Here is a 13,106-nt window from a genome sequence, read left to right as displayed (position 1 = left end):
CTCTCTCTCCATCATTTTCTAGGGATTAACATTTCTTTTTCCTCGAGACCCCTGAAACCCACATGAAGAAATAAGCCTTTGGCTGCACAGCATAATAATAGTTGTCTTGTGTGGTTGAGAGTCTTTAAATAGATCCTTTAGGAGCTCGGCTCATTTTACCACAAAAAGCACCATTCTTGTGCTCGGAAATGGAGACCATGATTGAAAGTAGAAACTAAATTAGTCGGGCAATGCGCATTTAGACCTTTTGGTAGCGGCTCATGATGCGAACTGGTGGCTTTTTGGAGAAAAACATTGCAGACCCCACACACATACACAACACATTCATCTCTCTCGACTCTCTCTCTCTCTCTCTGTTCGCTGACAGAGCACAGTTCTCTCTCTCTCTCTCTCTCTCTCTCTCTCCACACGCGCACGCAAGCGACTGCCCACCTTGTTTCCATGTACAGGGGAACATACTAATCAGCATTGTATTTACTAGATCAACATGTGAGCTTGGGCTTTGTGGAGCTGCAAAGATCATCTGGACATGGGTTTAACCTGATGACGGATCAACATCACAAAGTTCTTGGATCAAACTTTGAAATTGTATAGTGAACATTGGTGAATCAACTATGCATTTCGGAAAACTCGATGATTCGCCCATGTTTAGAAAGCAGGTGAGGTTTGTTTTGTAGTTTGCTCAAAATCTAATTCTGACATGTCCTGCGTTTTGGTCAAGTACCTGCAATTACAAGTATGCGAAGGGCAGTGTGCATTTTCCAAAACTAACTAAAAATGTGGCTGGGTCCATACGCACCCAGCTGTATGCACTCGGTTATGACTCATTGGTTCTCGAGCATGCTTTACTGATGCTAAACGACTACAGAGCTATGGAAAGCTCATCAAAATGGATGTTTCATAGTGCCAGCAGAAAGACTCTATACGGCAAATTGAATTCATGCAAAGTGCTTTTGGACAATTATTATCATTCGTTGCTGGCTCCACCATCTCGGTTTCCTGCTAGATGCAACAACCCTTAATGTTTAATTTCTCGGAAGATGAGAAGTGATATGTTTTTATGTGGGTTCATGCACCATAGTGGTGGCTTTGATCTCCAAATTCTGTATCTTATACACTCTATTATATTGGTGCTTTTGCGCTTGTTGTTTTAACGTATATAAGCTGCAGATCTTTTAGGTGGGGCTGGGCGGGGAGAGAGAGAGAGAGAGAGAGAGAGAGAGAGAGAGAGAGAGAGAGAGAGAGAGAGAGAGAGAGAGAGAGAGAGAGAGAGAGAGAGAGAGAGAAATGAAATGAAAAGTTATATTAAACATCTTCAAAAGGCCAAAATGACCTATGAGACCAAACTGATAGAATCTAGAGTAACATCAATGTCCTCCATAGCGAGCACTTTGGCGACTCTTGTGCCGTGCTAGTATGGTGTGGATCCTCTGTAGTAGTCTCCGTTGGTGTCAAGACGGCCCCCTCATCGGTGGGCGACGGGATCGCCCCAACTCTTATCGCCCGATCAAGCATTGTGCCTCTGGTGCTGCTATACTATGGGGCCCGCAGGGCTGACTCCCGTGTCTGTGACCAAAAGAAATCTGTAATCTGCCACTGTAGCTGTATCTCCCTCTTTGGGCCCCTCCTCAAGAGGTCCTCTCTATGTTTGTGTAGTTCCAATAAGTATAGTCCAAGGCATCTTTGATCCTAATATCTCATGACCCTAGAAAGTGGTCCAACACCCTCTCTGAATAGACAGTGGAAGCGGCCTCGTATCTCATAGTATACTGGGCAGTGACATATGTAGTGTAACTCTTATCACAGGCTTCGTCTGACACAGCTGACAAGTTTTGGACTTGGCTGGCAGCCCTCTAAATCTACCTGTCTCAATCTGTGGCTGGAGTGAGGATGTGCGTAAATGACCACTAGCACACCATATCCTGCGAGATAGATGCGTATCGATGCACCCGGTTCTGATAAAAAATCCATCCTCCGTAAGCTGAAGAAATGCTCTCTATAGAAAGCCATCTTTGTACCCAACCCATGTGTAGGTTGTATCCATGTCCTGTTGGTAGTCACCAACTGAGTCGACTTGTCAAGTCTTGCCTGATGAGCCTAGTAATCTCTGCTTGAGTGAGAGAGATGGAGGGTGCATCCAACGAGTATTGATATGGGGGTAGTCTGTCCATACTAAAACCATACAGCTGAAACCAAGATGCCATCTGTGCATACCAACATGATCTATCTCCCTATGATGCCTACTGTCGTGAAGACTTGTCACAAATTGCTGACGTGTCAAAGCCCTCAAGAATGGAGCCAACTTGTAGATCCTGGCCGAGGTGCCTAAACCCTAAGAAGAACAAGTAACAAAAGAAGAAATCCTACCAACTTATGGGGACCCCGTCTGATGGGGCCCCAGTGACAAAGAAATTAAACTAAAGCAGGACCCACCCACACACACACGTGCAACTGATGACGTGGCAGGAGTACGGACGCTCCGAAAATCACCTTGACAGTGCTGACGTGGCAGGTCGTATGGATTTCCGCGTTTTGCACTGACATGCTGACATGGTAGGCTGTACGGATTTTTGTAAATTACGTTGGCAGCTTTTGGGCATTGCTTTTGGACCAAATTCTTCATGTAAAACTGCCTAGGGCCTTTAAATATGAGGCCATGGGTTCATTCTCTCGCATGCTTCTTGGAGAAGGTGCAGAGTCTGGAGTATCGGCTTGTACTGTGTTGATGCAATATAAAGAAATACCGTAAGGGGCGCCAAGGTTTGGGGCCAATACTCTCTGGGTGGAATTCCGCCACTCTGTGTCGTGTGTCGTCTCTCTTTCTCTCTCAGTTCAGTTGTTATTGAAGTGCTAAAAGTTTGTTTTTTAACTTTTTTTCTATTGGCACGTGTTGCCCGTCTTGTGACAAGACTCGAGGTCTAATTGAGTGTATCTATCACTAGGGAGAGTCCAAGTGCTATGCATAAAGGACACTGCTCGAGTGAGCGCCTCCACTACCAACGGAGGGGCAGCAAGCTCCGCCCTAACAATCTCATGTGGTACTGAGGCCTTGGCCGTAATGATCCGAGAGATCATAGAAACCAAAGGCCTCTCCATACATCTCTAGCCATCAACACTACCAACTCTGCTGTGATGGTCCACTGAGGATCCCCATATCTCCACTCCGTATAGCATGGTAGAAGTGACCAGAGTGTCAAAGAGCCTGAGCTTTGTTCGAGGTTCCTGGAACCGAACCTGCGAACACATCCTCTCCAGTCTCCCTAATGCTGCGTAAGCTCTGGTCAATCTCATCTTTGCTGCTCTCCTCAAGGAAAATACTGGGCCATTGAAGACCACCCCAAGATAGGTATATGCATATGTATACTCCACAGTTTCTCGACCATATGTAAAGGTGGGAGCTGATCTCCTAATTGTGCCGTGGTGTTAAAACCATTACCTCGATCTTACCAAGGTTTACTGACAATCCACTATCCTGGGCAAACACATGCAATGCATCCAAATGACGTTATCATCAGTGTATAATAAGAGCAGAATCCATGTCCCTACTACTCATCCACATACGTCGCAAAAAGAGTCGGAGATAGGGGAGATCCCTGCTTCACCCCAATAGTGGAATGAACCAGGTCAGATATGCCTTGAGCAGTGCGTGCCCGCTCCACAATTGTCTTGTATAAAGCCAAGATCCCCCATATCAGCTCTATGGGCACAACCGTGTCCTGTAGTCTGCGTATGAGTCTGGCTCTTGGCACTGTGGCAAAAGCTTTGTGGAAATCCACGAAGCTACAATAGATCCTCTTGCCATGGAATCTACCCTCCTCAATAATAGCTATGAGTGTCAGAATCTGGTCAAGAGTGGAGAAACCTCTCTTGAACCCTGCCTGCCGCCCTAATGCCCGTATGCCTTCTCTCTCTGCCCATCTACTCAATTCCTCCTCAAGAATAGAGGCATACAACCTAGACAATGTGTGACCAACAATGATGGTGTGATAATTCCCGGGAAGCATGGGATCTTCTGACCTGAAGATAGGCACAATCGTGGAAATACTCCAAGTCTGAGGAAAATCCTCATACATGGCTCGATTAAACATCAAGCAAGAGGCTTTGCAAGCATATCTTTGGCATGAATGAAGTGCTTTGCTACCAAACCATCATGATCCCGTGCTCTCCTTGTCTTTATCCTGTCAATGGCTTTCCTTACCCTCTCAACAGTAAAGAAAGTGCATGTCTCTGGGCATGTCTCTGGGGGATTAGGCAAGGGTGGCTGCCCTCACACTGTGTATAGAGATGTGGCATATTCCCCCCATGTCTCTATGGAGGTGATGGTGAGTGCTCATGGAATAACCTCCATGCCTTGCTTGAATCCTGACTCATGAATAGTTGGTATAGATGATCCTTCGTCCTCTTCTTTCGTCCCACTAGGCAGCGAAAGATGATCCTTAACCGTCTATGTGTGGTGATATCCATGAGTACCTCTCTTTTTAGTCTGATCCTCGTCTCTCTACACTCCTCATCATACCAGCTATTCTGGGGTATGCTCCTAGATCGTCTCCGTGTAGGCTGATGTGGGGATATGCCTCCGATGTTGCATCATGAAGCGTCTCTGTCACTGTATGAGTGAGCTCATCTAATGACCGCCTTGGCTGATAAGTACATAGGTGTTTGTATATCTCATCTATGTATATAGAGTCCGTCTCCCTTGTGAAGGTATACTGAGTGTGTGGAGACCTCTCCTAGTGGAGCCATAGTGAATTGAAACATGAGTGTGAAAGACAAGATAGCATGATCAAGTGCTACTCCAACGGTGTGGGCCCCACCATGAAATCATGAATGATGGAACGAGACTTGGCAGGGCCATGACATAATCCACTGTACTAGCACCGTGTCGATGTGGAAAGCAAGTAAAACCTCCCGCTGCCGGGAATTTCTGTAGGCCAATCCATACGTAGTCCTCATGTCTATCAGGTATCGTCCATATTCAGTGTGCTCCTCATCCTCTGAGAGTCTAGATAGGCCCATCTCTGTGACATCAAGCTCCGTTAGCATCTCCTCAGAAGTATCATGGAATACTGTTTGGTGATGGGTAGTCCGAGCATTGAAGTCCCCCAGGATGATAATGTCACCGTCCCTGGAGTACTCCCATATGTCATCATCCAAAATAGAAAAGGGGGACTGTCCTCTAGTAGGTGATGCATACATTGACGTACTAGGAGGAAAATAACAAATAGCAATGTAGAGGTATTTGCCTGTCTCTGCCCTCAACTCACCCACGTTACTAGCATGTTCATCCTTACGGGCTATATGGATCAATGGCTGCAACTCCTCTCTAAATAAAACTGCCACTCCTTTTGAGCCCCGTCCTCTATGTTCAGATCGAGTCTCCCGTGTGCAAGCTGTCTCCCATGTGTATCCGCTACATGTGGCATGGACTCCCTCGGGGCCTGATGTGTCGTAGAGTAGAAGATGATGTCCCTCCCAATGAAACTATCCTGAAAAGCACCTACATCAAGGTGTAGAGATCGGTTACAATTCCAAGTCACAACTTTGACTGTGGTCCCATAGGTCTCACGCCGTCATGCGGAGTGCCTCTCCATAATAACCACTCTTCCATCTCTATAGAAGGCCAATTTCCCTTTCTTTCGAGCTGTCCTTATCTCGGGCATAACTTCGTTCATATGGGCAAGCTGTGAGAGTGTGAGGTCATCCCCAAGAAATATCCCCGTTTTCTTTAGTGTAGGGGGCTTCCTCAAGAAGTCCTTCGCTTCCATGGAGGGGAAACGAATGATCAATGCTCTCTCCCCATTTCCTTCTTTCTTCTTTCCCACCCTCCATGCCTTTGTGTGAATAGCCTCACTATTCATAAGTTCCTTGACTTCCCCCTCCACATCATCACGGTCTTTTAGACCGGTTACTCGTACATGTAAAGCTCTAGTCTTCCTCCTCTGCTCTTCTTCTAAGGTCATGTTGATGATTGTGGGAGTGAATTCCGTACAGTTGCCTCGTCAGCAGCCAACGTATTTTGTGGAGATATGTACACTGCCACGTCAGTAGCCTATCTACGTGAATTGCGGAAATGTCCGTACAACCTTGCCACGTCATCCGTCGCTTACACAATAATTTCCATGGGTCTTGCTTTATTTTATTATAGGCCCTGTCAGATGGGGTGCTATAAGTTGGTAAACCTTTAAATATTTAGGCCACTTGGCAGCGAGCTGTAAGTTAGTGATAACTTCTTCTTCTATCGCTTCTAGGGTTTAGGCCCCTTGACCGGGATCTGTAAATTGGTGAGAACTTTGTCTTCTTCTGCCTCTCCTAGGGCTTATGCCCCTCTGTCGGGATCTGCAAGTCGATTAGGTTAGGTTTGGGAAACCCTAACCTGTAGGGTCTTCAGTGGCTTGACACGTCAGTAGTTTGTGATGCCTCTCCACCCATCCTGACCCACAGTGGGTCTCCAAACCTGAACCCCATAGAGCATAGCTGAAGCTACCAAGGTATCAAAGAGCGAGAGTTTTGTTCAGGTTTCTTGGAACTGAACCTGCGAGCACATCCTCTCCAGTCCTCCCAAGGCTGCATACGCTCTGGTCAGTCTAGTCTGCTGCTCTCTTCAAAGAAAACCTGGTCCAGTGAAGACTACCCCAAGATAAGTGTATCCATCTGTGTACTCCACAGTCTTCCGACCATAAGTGAATGCTAATGCATCCAAATGTCGTTGCATACCCTTTGGTGAGTCAATCTCAACACAACATCATCAGCATATAACAACAATGGAATCCATGTCCCTGCCAGCTGGGCACCTCTGTCACCCTCTCTTTCAATGTAATCAGAAACCTCATCTATATACATACCATATAGAGTGGGGAACAATGGACAACCTTGTTTCACTCCAATAGTGGAGTGCAGTAAATCAAATATCCCCTCTGGAGTGTGTACATGTCCCACCATTGATCTTCATAGAGCCACGATCCCCCAAATCAACTCATTGGACACTCCCATGTCTTGTAGTGTGCGCATCAATCTGGCTCTGGGCACCATGTCAAATGCTTTGCGGAAATCCACAAAGCTACAATAAATCTGTCTCCCATGTGCCCTACCCTCCTCAATGATGGCTCTGAGTGTCAGAATATGGCAAGAATGGAGAAGCCTCTCCTGAAACCGGCTTGTCCCATTGCCCGTACGGCCTCACTCTGCCTAGAGCCAAGGCCTCCATGCCACATGAGATCATTAGAGTGGAGTAAGCAGCCCCCCCTATGGAGATAGAGGCGCTTACCAGTTCAGTTTCCTTCATGCATAGCTTATGGGATACCACCAGAGACAGATATACCAGATTGGCCCTTGAGTCCTCTAGACAATTAGCTTTACAGGGGGATACATCATGCTGGTATGCACAAATGTCATCATGGTTCTAGATACATGGCTTCAACATGGACAACTTGCTTCCCTTCCAGTACTCCCTTGATGCACCATCGTTGTCTCTTACACGGGTGGAGATTACTAGACTCATTCGCTAGGACTTGATCCAATTGGACACCAAGAGGACATGGATAGAGCCGACAGAGGAGTTGGGCACGAAGATGGCTTTCTATAGAGAGCATCTTCTTCAACTCATAGGGGATGGGTTTGTGATTCGTCCCAGCTATATGGATACACATCTATGTCATGGGTTACGGTGTGCGATTGGTCAGATATGGACATGTTCACACCAGCTTGATCGACACCCTCGAATGAGGAGAGGAGCTTCACAACATCGACGACGAAGACTACAACAGAGGATTCGAGCCATACTATCACGACATCCAGAGTACAAATGAGGATGGATCCATCACCCATTGTATCTTTCTCTTGTATTGGGCACCCATTGTATGAGTGATCACACAGACCCCACACAGTGAGCTAGTAGCACTTCTAGACTCATTTTAGTATTTCTTTTTTTTTTTGTACTCAGACATGGTTTTAGATTCACAAGTTTGTAACGGATTGGTCTCATAGGTCATTTTGGCCTTTTGAAGACGTTAATATATCATTTTATTTCATCTCTCTCTCTCTCTCTCTCTTCCCCTTGGTCTCTACGCTTCCGCATCGTTGACTTTGACACTATGATCTTAAGCCCCTCCTGAGAACATGGCAAGGTGATGACCTGCCAGGCTACGTTGGCCTGGGCTGACTGGGTGTCGCGCCCTGACCAAAGAAAGTTCATGATCAGCCTCCCTAGCTGGCTGATACAGGAGCTCGAGAAGATCCAGCAAGATGTGATGTACCACATAGTACACTTGGTTGGCCACTACAACTCTGCCTGCCAGAGAGAGCCGTGCTGAGCTCCAATGCAGCAACTTCCTCCTAATGACCTCTCTCTAGCGGTTTCTTTCACCAACGTTTTTCTCTAGTGATCCAGCTTTCTCTCTCTATCGCGTTATCTCCCCTCTGCTCCCCCTCCCCCATGTGTAGGTTCACTTGCAAATCGGCTACCGGTGCCTATTTGGTGTTCGACATGCGATTGGAGGATGTTTCCGAGGAGATATGTCACGTGCACATCTAACCCTTAGATTAGGAAGTTTTTTGACACTTTTGTGAGTCTGTTCGCAGACTGTGCATGTCCAGGCACTTAGAGTAGATGCATATCCTTTGGTTGCACACAACATGATCATCAGATTACCATTAAAACCCATCCGGAGCATTTTTACACTGCACAGACCTATTTTCCCTATTTAGCCATTTTTTCACTTATTATTATTAAGTTACTTTTGTTGGGAAACTGGTAGGGCAATTTTGACAAGCATCTATATAAGAAAAGCTAGCGCTAGCATTCTCTGGTAGAAGAGGCAGCAGGGACCTGTGTCCAACAGTGCACCTTCTCAAGCAAGACCCCCGGTATTCAACCTGGCGTTTTCAGCCATCACCAAGAACCAACTTTTTCATGCAATTGCAGATCAGCCCAGCGTTTTGCAACTTGCAAATTAACCTGGCGACAGCAGAGCACAACAGTTCACCTAGCGTTTTTGGATTAGCAGAGCCGCATAGCGTTTTGCAGATTCTCCGCGACAAGACCATCATTAGCATCAGCGTTTTCAGTTTTCAGCAATCAGACTCCGCAGTAGAGACCCCAAACCTCGCTGATCTCACCTTCCGGCAGCAGATCCTCGCCGCACGGTTAGATCAGCCAAAGTTTGCAGATTCAGCCCGGAAAACGCAGATTTCAGCATCTGCGTTTTCAGCGCGTCGTCGTCACATCATCGTCATTGCCGTCGTCACTAACATAGAGTCAGAATTCAACAGATAAAGATTTGCAGATTTCATGCATTAGCGTATTTCAGCCCATCTCGTCGTCGTCCTCATCGTCGTCGACATCGTCGGCAAGTCCATTGCATTGTAGAGATTTGTGCAATCAATAGTAGACCACTCCCACCATAGAGAGTGGGGCCTTCGGAGGAGGGTTTGACAACATTCTGGTGTCGTATTCTTCTCTCTCTATCTCTTAGTCTCAGCACCTTCATTCACAGTGTCATTCACTTTGTTTGTGATCATTTGCACTCTCACTAAAGGAACGGAAGGCTCTCCATTTCGTAGTAAAAGGAACCTTGAGCACAGTTCGTAGCACTCATCTTGAGCAAAGTTTAACATTCACATCCGTTGCACCTAACAAGATATGTCACGATAGATCCCACATCCATTGGCTATGTGGTTTTGAGAGGAGGTTTGCTGACGGTTACAGACGTGACCATTACCCGATTCACCCTTTTCCACTTTACCTTTGACAACACATTCGAAGGATCAATTTTTCAACATGTGACGACTCGTAGAAGTCCGCCAAGTCACATATGGAGCAGGCTCTTCGGAATAGTCTAAATCATTGGACATATGGTACACCATTGGAGGTATAGACTTACGGTTTACTCTTCGAGGGTACCTTTCCTTTTGGTTCAAGAGCGATTTCATGGAGCAACAAGAAGTAGCCTACAATTGCCTAATCTGTCAAGAGGTGGAGTATTGAGCTGTTTACAATGTTACATGTGAGTCAATGTGGTTGCAGAGGTTGCTTTTGGAAATTGGTTTTTTGCAGTAGATGACCACGCAGCCTACGATTGCTAATCTTCCGAGAGGTGGAGTATGGGGCTGTTTACAGTGCTACATGTGAGTCAGTGTGGTTACGGAGGTTGCTTTTGGCAATTGGTTTTCTGTAGCAGATGACCACGATTTATTCAGACAATAGCCATTGCGAGGAACCCGGTGTTTTATGCTTGGACCAAGCATATAGAGATACACATCACTTTGTTCGTGAGAAGACCCTAGATGGTAGTATTTGACTTGAGTATTGTTCTACACTAGATAACTCTACTGACATCTTCACCAAACCTTTACCATAGGCAACATTATCCCTGCATGCCAGCTTCTTTGGATTGTTCCCCGTCCAAAAGCTGAGAGGGGGTGTTAGTGTTTCATATTCTGTTTGGTTGTTGCTTCACTATCGCTGCTTGAGGCCCGTGCAGTGTGTTGCCCTTGTTCGGAGGCTTGTTTTGTGGAGTTCTATTGCAATAGATCCCTGCATGCCAGCTTCTTTGGATTGTTCCCCGTCCAAAAGCTGAGAGGAGGTGTGCTCGTAGTTGCCAACTTGATTGTCATCCTGATGTTTTTCTCTTCACCTTTGACAGCATCCTCCTCATGAGGCTTGGAGTAGTGCAATTGATCATGAGTGTGGTTTTTGTGTTTTGACTTGTGAGAGTCCTTTAGTCTTGCCTAATTGGATTTTATCTCCTTGTATCAAGCCTATGATCTGTCATCTAATTATCTTTGTTCGGATTTTGTACAATTGGCCATTGATTATTTCGTACCTTCAATCTAATCAGCTTGGTCTTGCTTGTGTCAATCAGATCTATGATCTGTCATCTTAGCATCTTGATCTAAATCTTTGGTCACGTCTTGCTGTCTATCTTGGTTTTCCTTGTTGATTGTTATTTTAAGAATTTCTTAAAAGCTTGATATTTCCATGTTAGGATTCTATAATGATAATTAGTTATATTATTGAAATTTAACCCTAAATCTTATACACGTGATTTTATATTCTTTATGATGCAAAACAATTGTGACATACTTCCACCCGCCCCTTAAACTTTTATTTATTCATATTTCAACAGTGAGGCGAGGTACTCAAGTAGCACTATCTTAGGTCAGTTTATGACATAGGTTTAAACAACTTTTGGTGCTTCTTGTAATTAGCCTTATAGAAGAGTTAGGTTTTTAAATGCTGATGGATGGTTGTTGATTATATGACCTCATAGACTACATTTATCTTTGAAAATCGATTCCTAAGGTTTGTTTTGATGTACAAATAACTTTGTGGGGCTCCAAAGCTTTTTTTAAACTTGAACTTGTGTTTAAGGAGTTTATCCTCTTCTTATCTCCTTTTTGATCCATGATACTCTTTTAGAACTTTGTACGAAATTTAAGTACATCTATCCTCCATCACCTATTTGAGTAAAATGAACCTTTCAAACTAAAATTTGAGCTTAAGACCTTTAGGAAGTTTGTTATGTGTGTAATTGTAGTTGTAGTTGGGTTGTAATTCTTAACTTGTGAATTTGAACGTCTCCGACTTTATGAAGGTTTATGTAATATTATTTGAATTGAATGTCTCTCCTGTTTGCTGGCCTCCATTTGCATATATCAGGGTTCAAAAGTAAACACTCTCTTTTCAATTGCTGGTAGTTTATGGACTGGTTTTAAAAGTTCGCATTGTTCAATGTTGTAGCTATATAAGAGGAGTGTTTATGTACTCTTATCATATGATACAATCTTAATCTGTTGAGAGTTTGCAAAATGTCAATGTGTATTAATCTCCTATGGATTGGATTTCTCAGCTTCAAGCTCTTGAGGAGAATGCAGAGGCCTTAAGGGATCGATGCCAAAAGTTCCACCAAGGTTGTCGTAAATATACGTAAGTAGCTCTTTGCCCTTTGTGGAAGAGAATCTCTGTTAGTGGCACCGTTCATTTCTAAAAGAGAACACACAAGATCACTTTGAGTCTTGTTTATTAGATTGGCCTTTGTGCTCTAAGGTGTCACTTGTACAGTGCTTGTGTCTGCAATTGAAGGACTTAGTTGCTCTAGCCTCTAAGTCATTAAAGGATGAATCCATTATGTCCTTTATCAACAATTCTATTTCACCTTCACTACCATAAGTAGATACAAACATGTCTTTCTTTTGATCACGATCCCGTGGACGAGATAAGTTTTTGTGTCTATCTCCGTAGCTCGTTCTTCTCAATGTATGTGTAAATTTATGCTTATCATAAGTATTGAACAATCAAGTGCTTGTTGGCTTTACTACAGTGATCTCAGATTGGGCATCTCTTGTGGTAATATATAAACACACACACACACACACACACACACACACACACACACACACTCTTTTTTTTGTAAATCTGCCTTGATAATTTACAAGTGGGAAACCTCAAAGCGAGGAAAACCCAGGAAAAGTAAGGGATACAAAAAGCGCAGCACTATGAGGCTCCGAAAGCTAGAAACAGTCAAAGTAAATCCTATAGGTATCAAGAGTGATGTCTCCAGCGTCATAAGCAAAATGCAGTGCTTGACCAAGAGATAATTTGAAATAGGGAAAGGGGTCAACATAAGTGCCTTGGAACATTAAGGAGTTCCTATGGTGCCAGATGGCCCACAGAGTCCAAAATCTGACCCAGGTGAAAAACACCGCAAGCTGAGATTGCAGTGACAAAATCGTCTGTGAAAAGAGCCGGAAGGAAAACGCAGCCGAAGAGCAGTCGACACTTGCTGAATGAAGGCTTTGGAGTGGCGACAATGCCATAGTAAGTGTGGCACGGTCTCCTCAGCTTCAAGGCATCTGGGGCAGTGGGAAGGCGCAACATGCCGAGCATGTAACACACTGCCAACAGGTAGAGCTCCCACCAAGCAGCGCCACAGCAAAACACGTTCCTTCAAAGGTAGATGACTCTGCCTAATGGGAGACAATTTGTGTTGCCACCACAAGGATGCCTCGGAAAGCGACCACAGCTGATTACCATGATTGACAATCCATACATCAGACTGACGGATGGCATAGACATTGCCGGCTGAGATGCAGTCCAATCTAGTAGTAGC

The 13,106-nt window shown here is 44.9% G+C and overlaps 1 protein-coding gene across 1 annotated transcript in view; it reads left to right on the top strand.

The window, feature by feature from the left end:
- Window positions 1-252: 252 nt before the first annotated feature.
- Window positions 253-13,106, top strand: part of LOC147464340 (ADP-ribosylation factor GTPase-activating protein AGD3-like) — a gene marked incomplete at its 3' end in the record, with an annotated part of 102,265 nt that continues 89,411 nt past the window's right edge. The window contains exons 1-2 of the mRNA XM_086514243.1: window positions 253-659; window positions 11,847-11,923. Coding sequence (XP_086370369.1) covers window positions 615-659; window positions 11,847-11,923 — 122 coding nt within the window. The remainder of the gene's footprint in view (window positions 660-11,846; window positions 11,924-13,106) is intronic.

The sequence above is a fragment of the Adiantum capillus-veneris genome, chromosome 1 (assembly GCF_014529385.1).
Source record: "Adiantum capillus-veneris isolate H3 chromosome 1, ASM1452938v2, whole genome shotgun sequence".
NCBI lineage: Eukaryota > Viridiplantae > Streptophyta > Polypodiopsida > Polypodiales > Pteridaceae > Adiantum > Adiantum capillus-veneris.
This window is presented reverse-complemented; position numbering and strand designations above follow the sequence as displayed.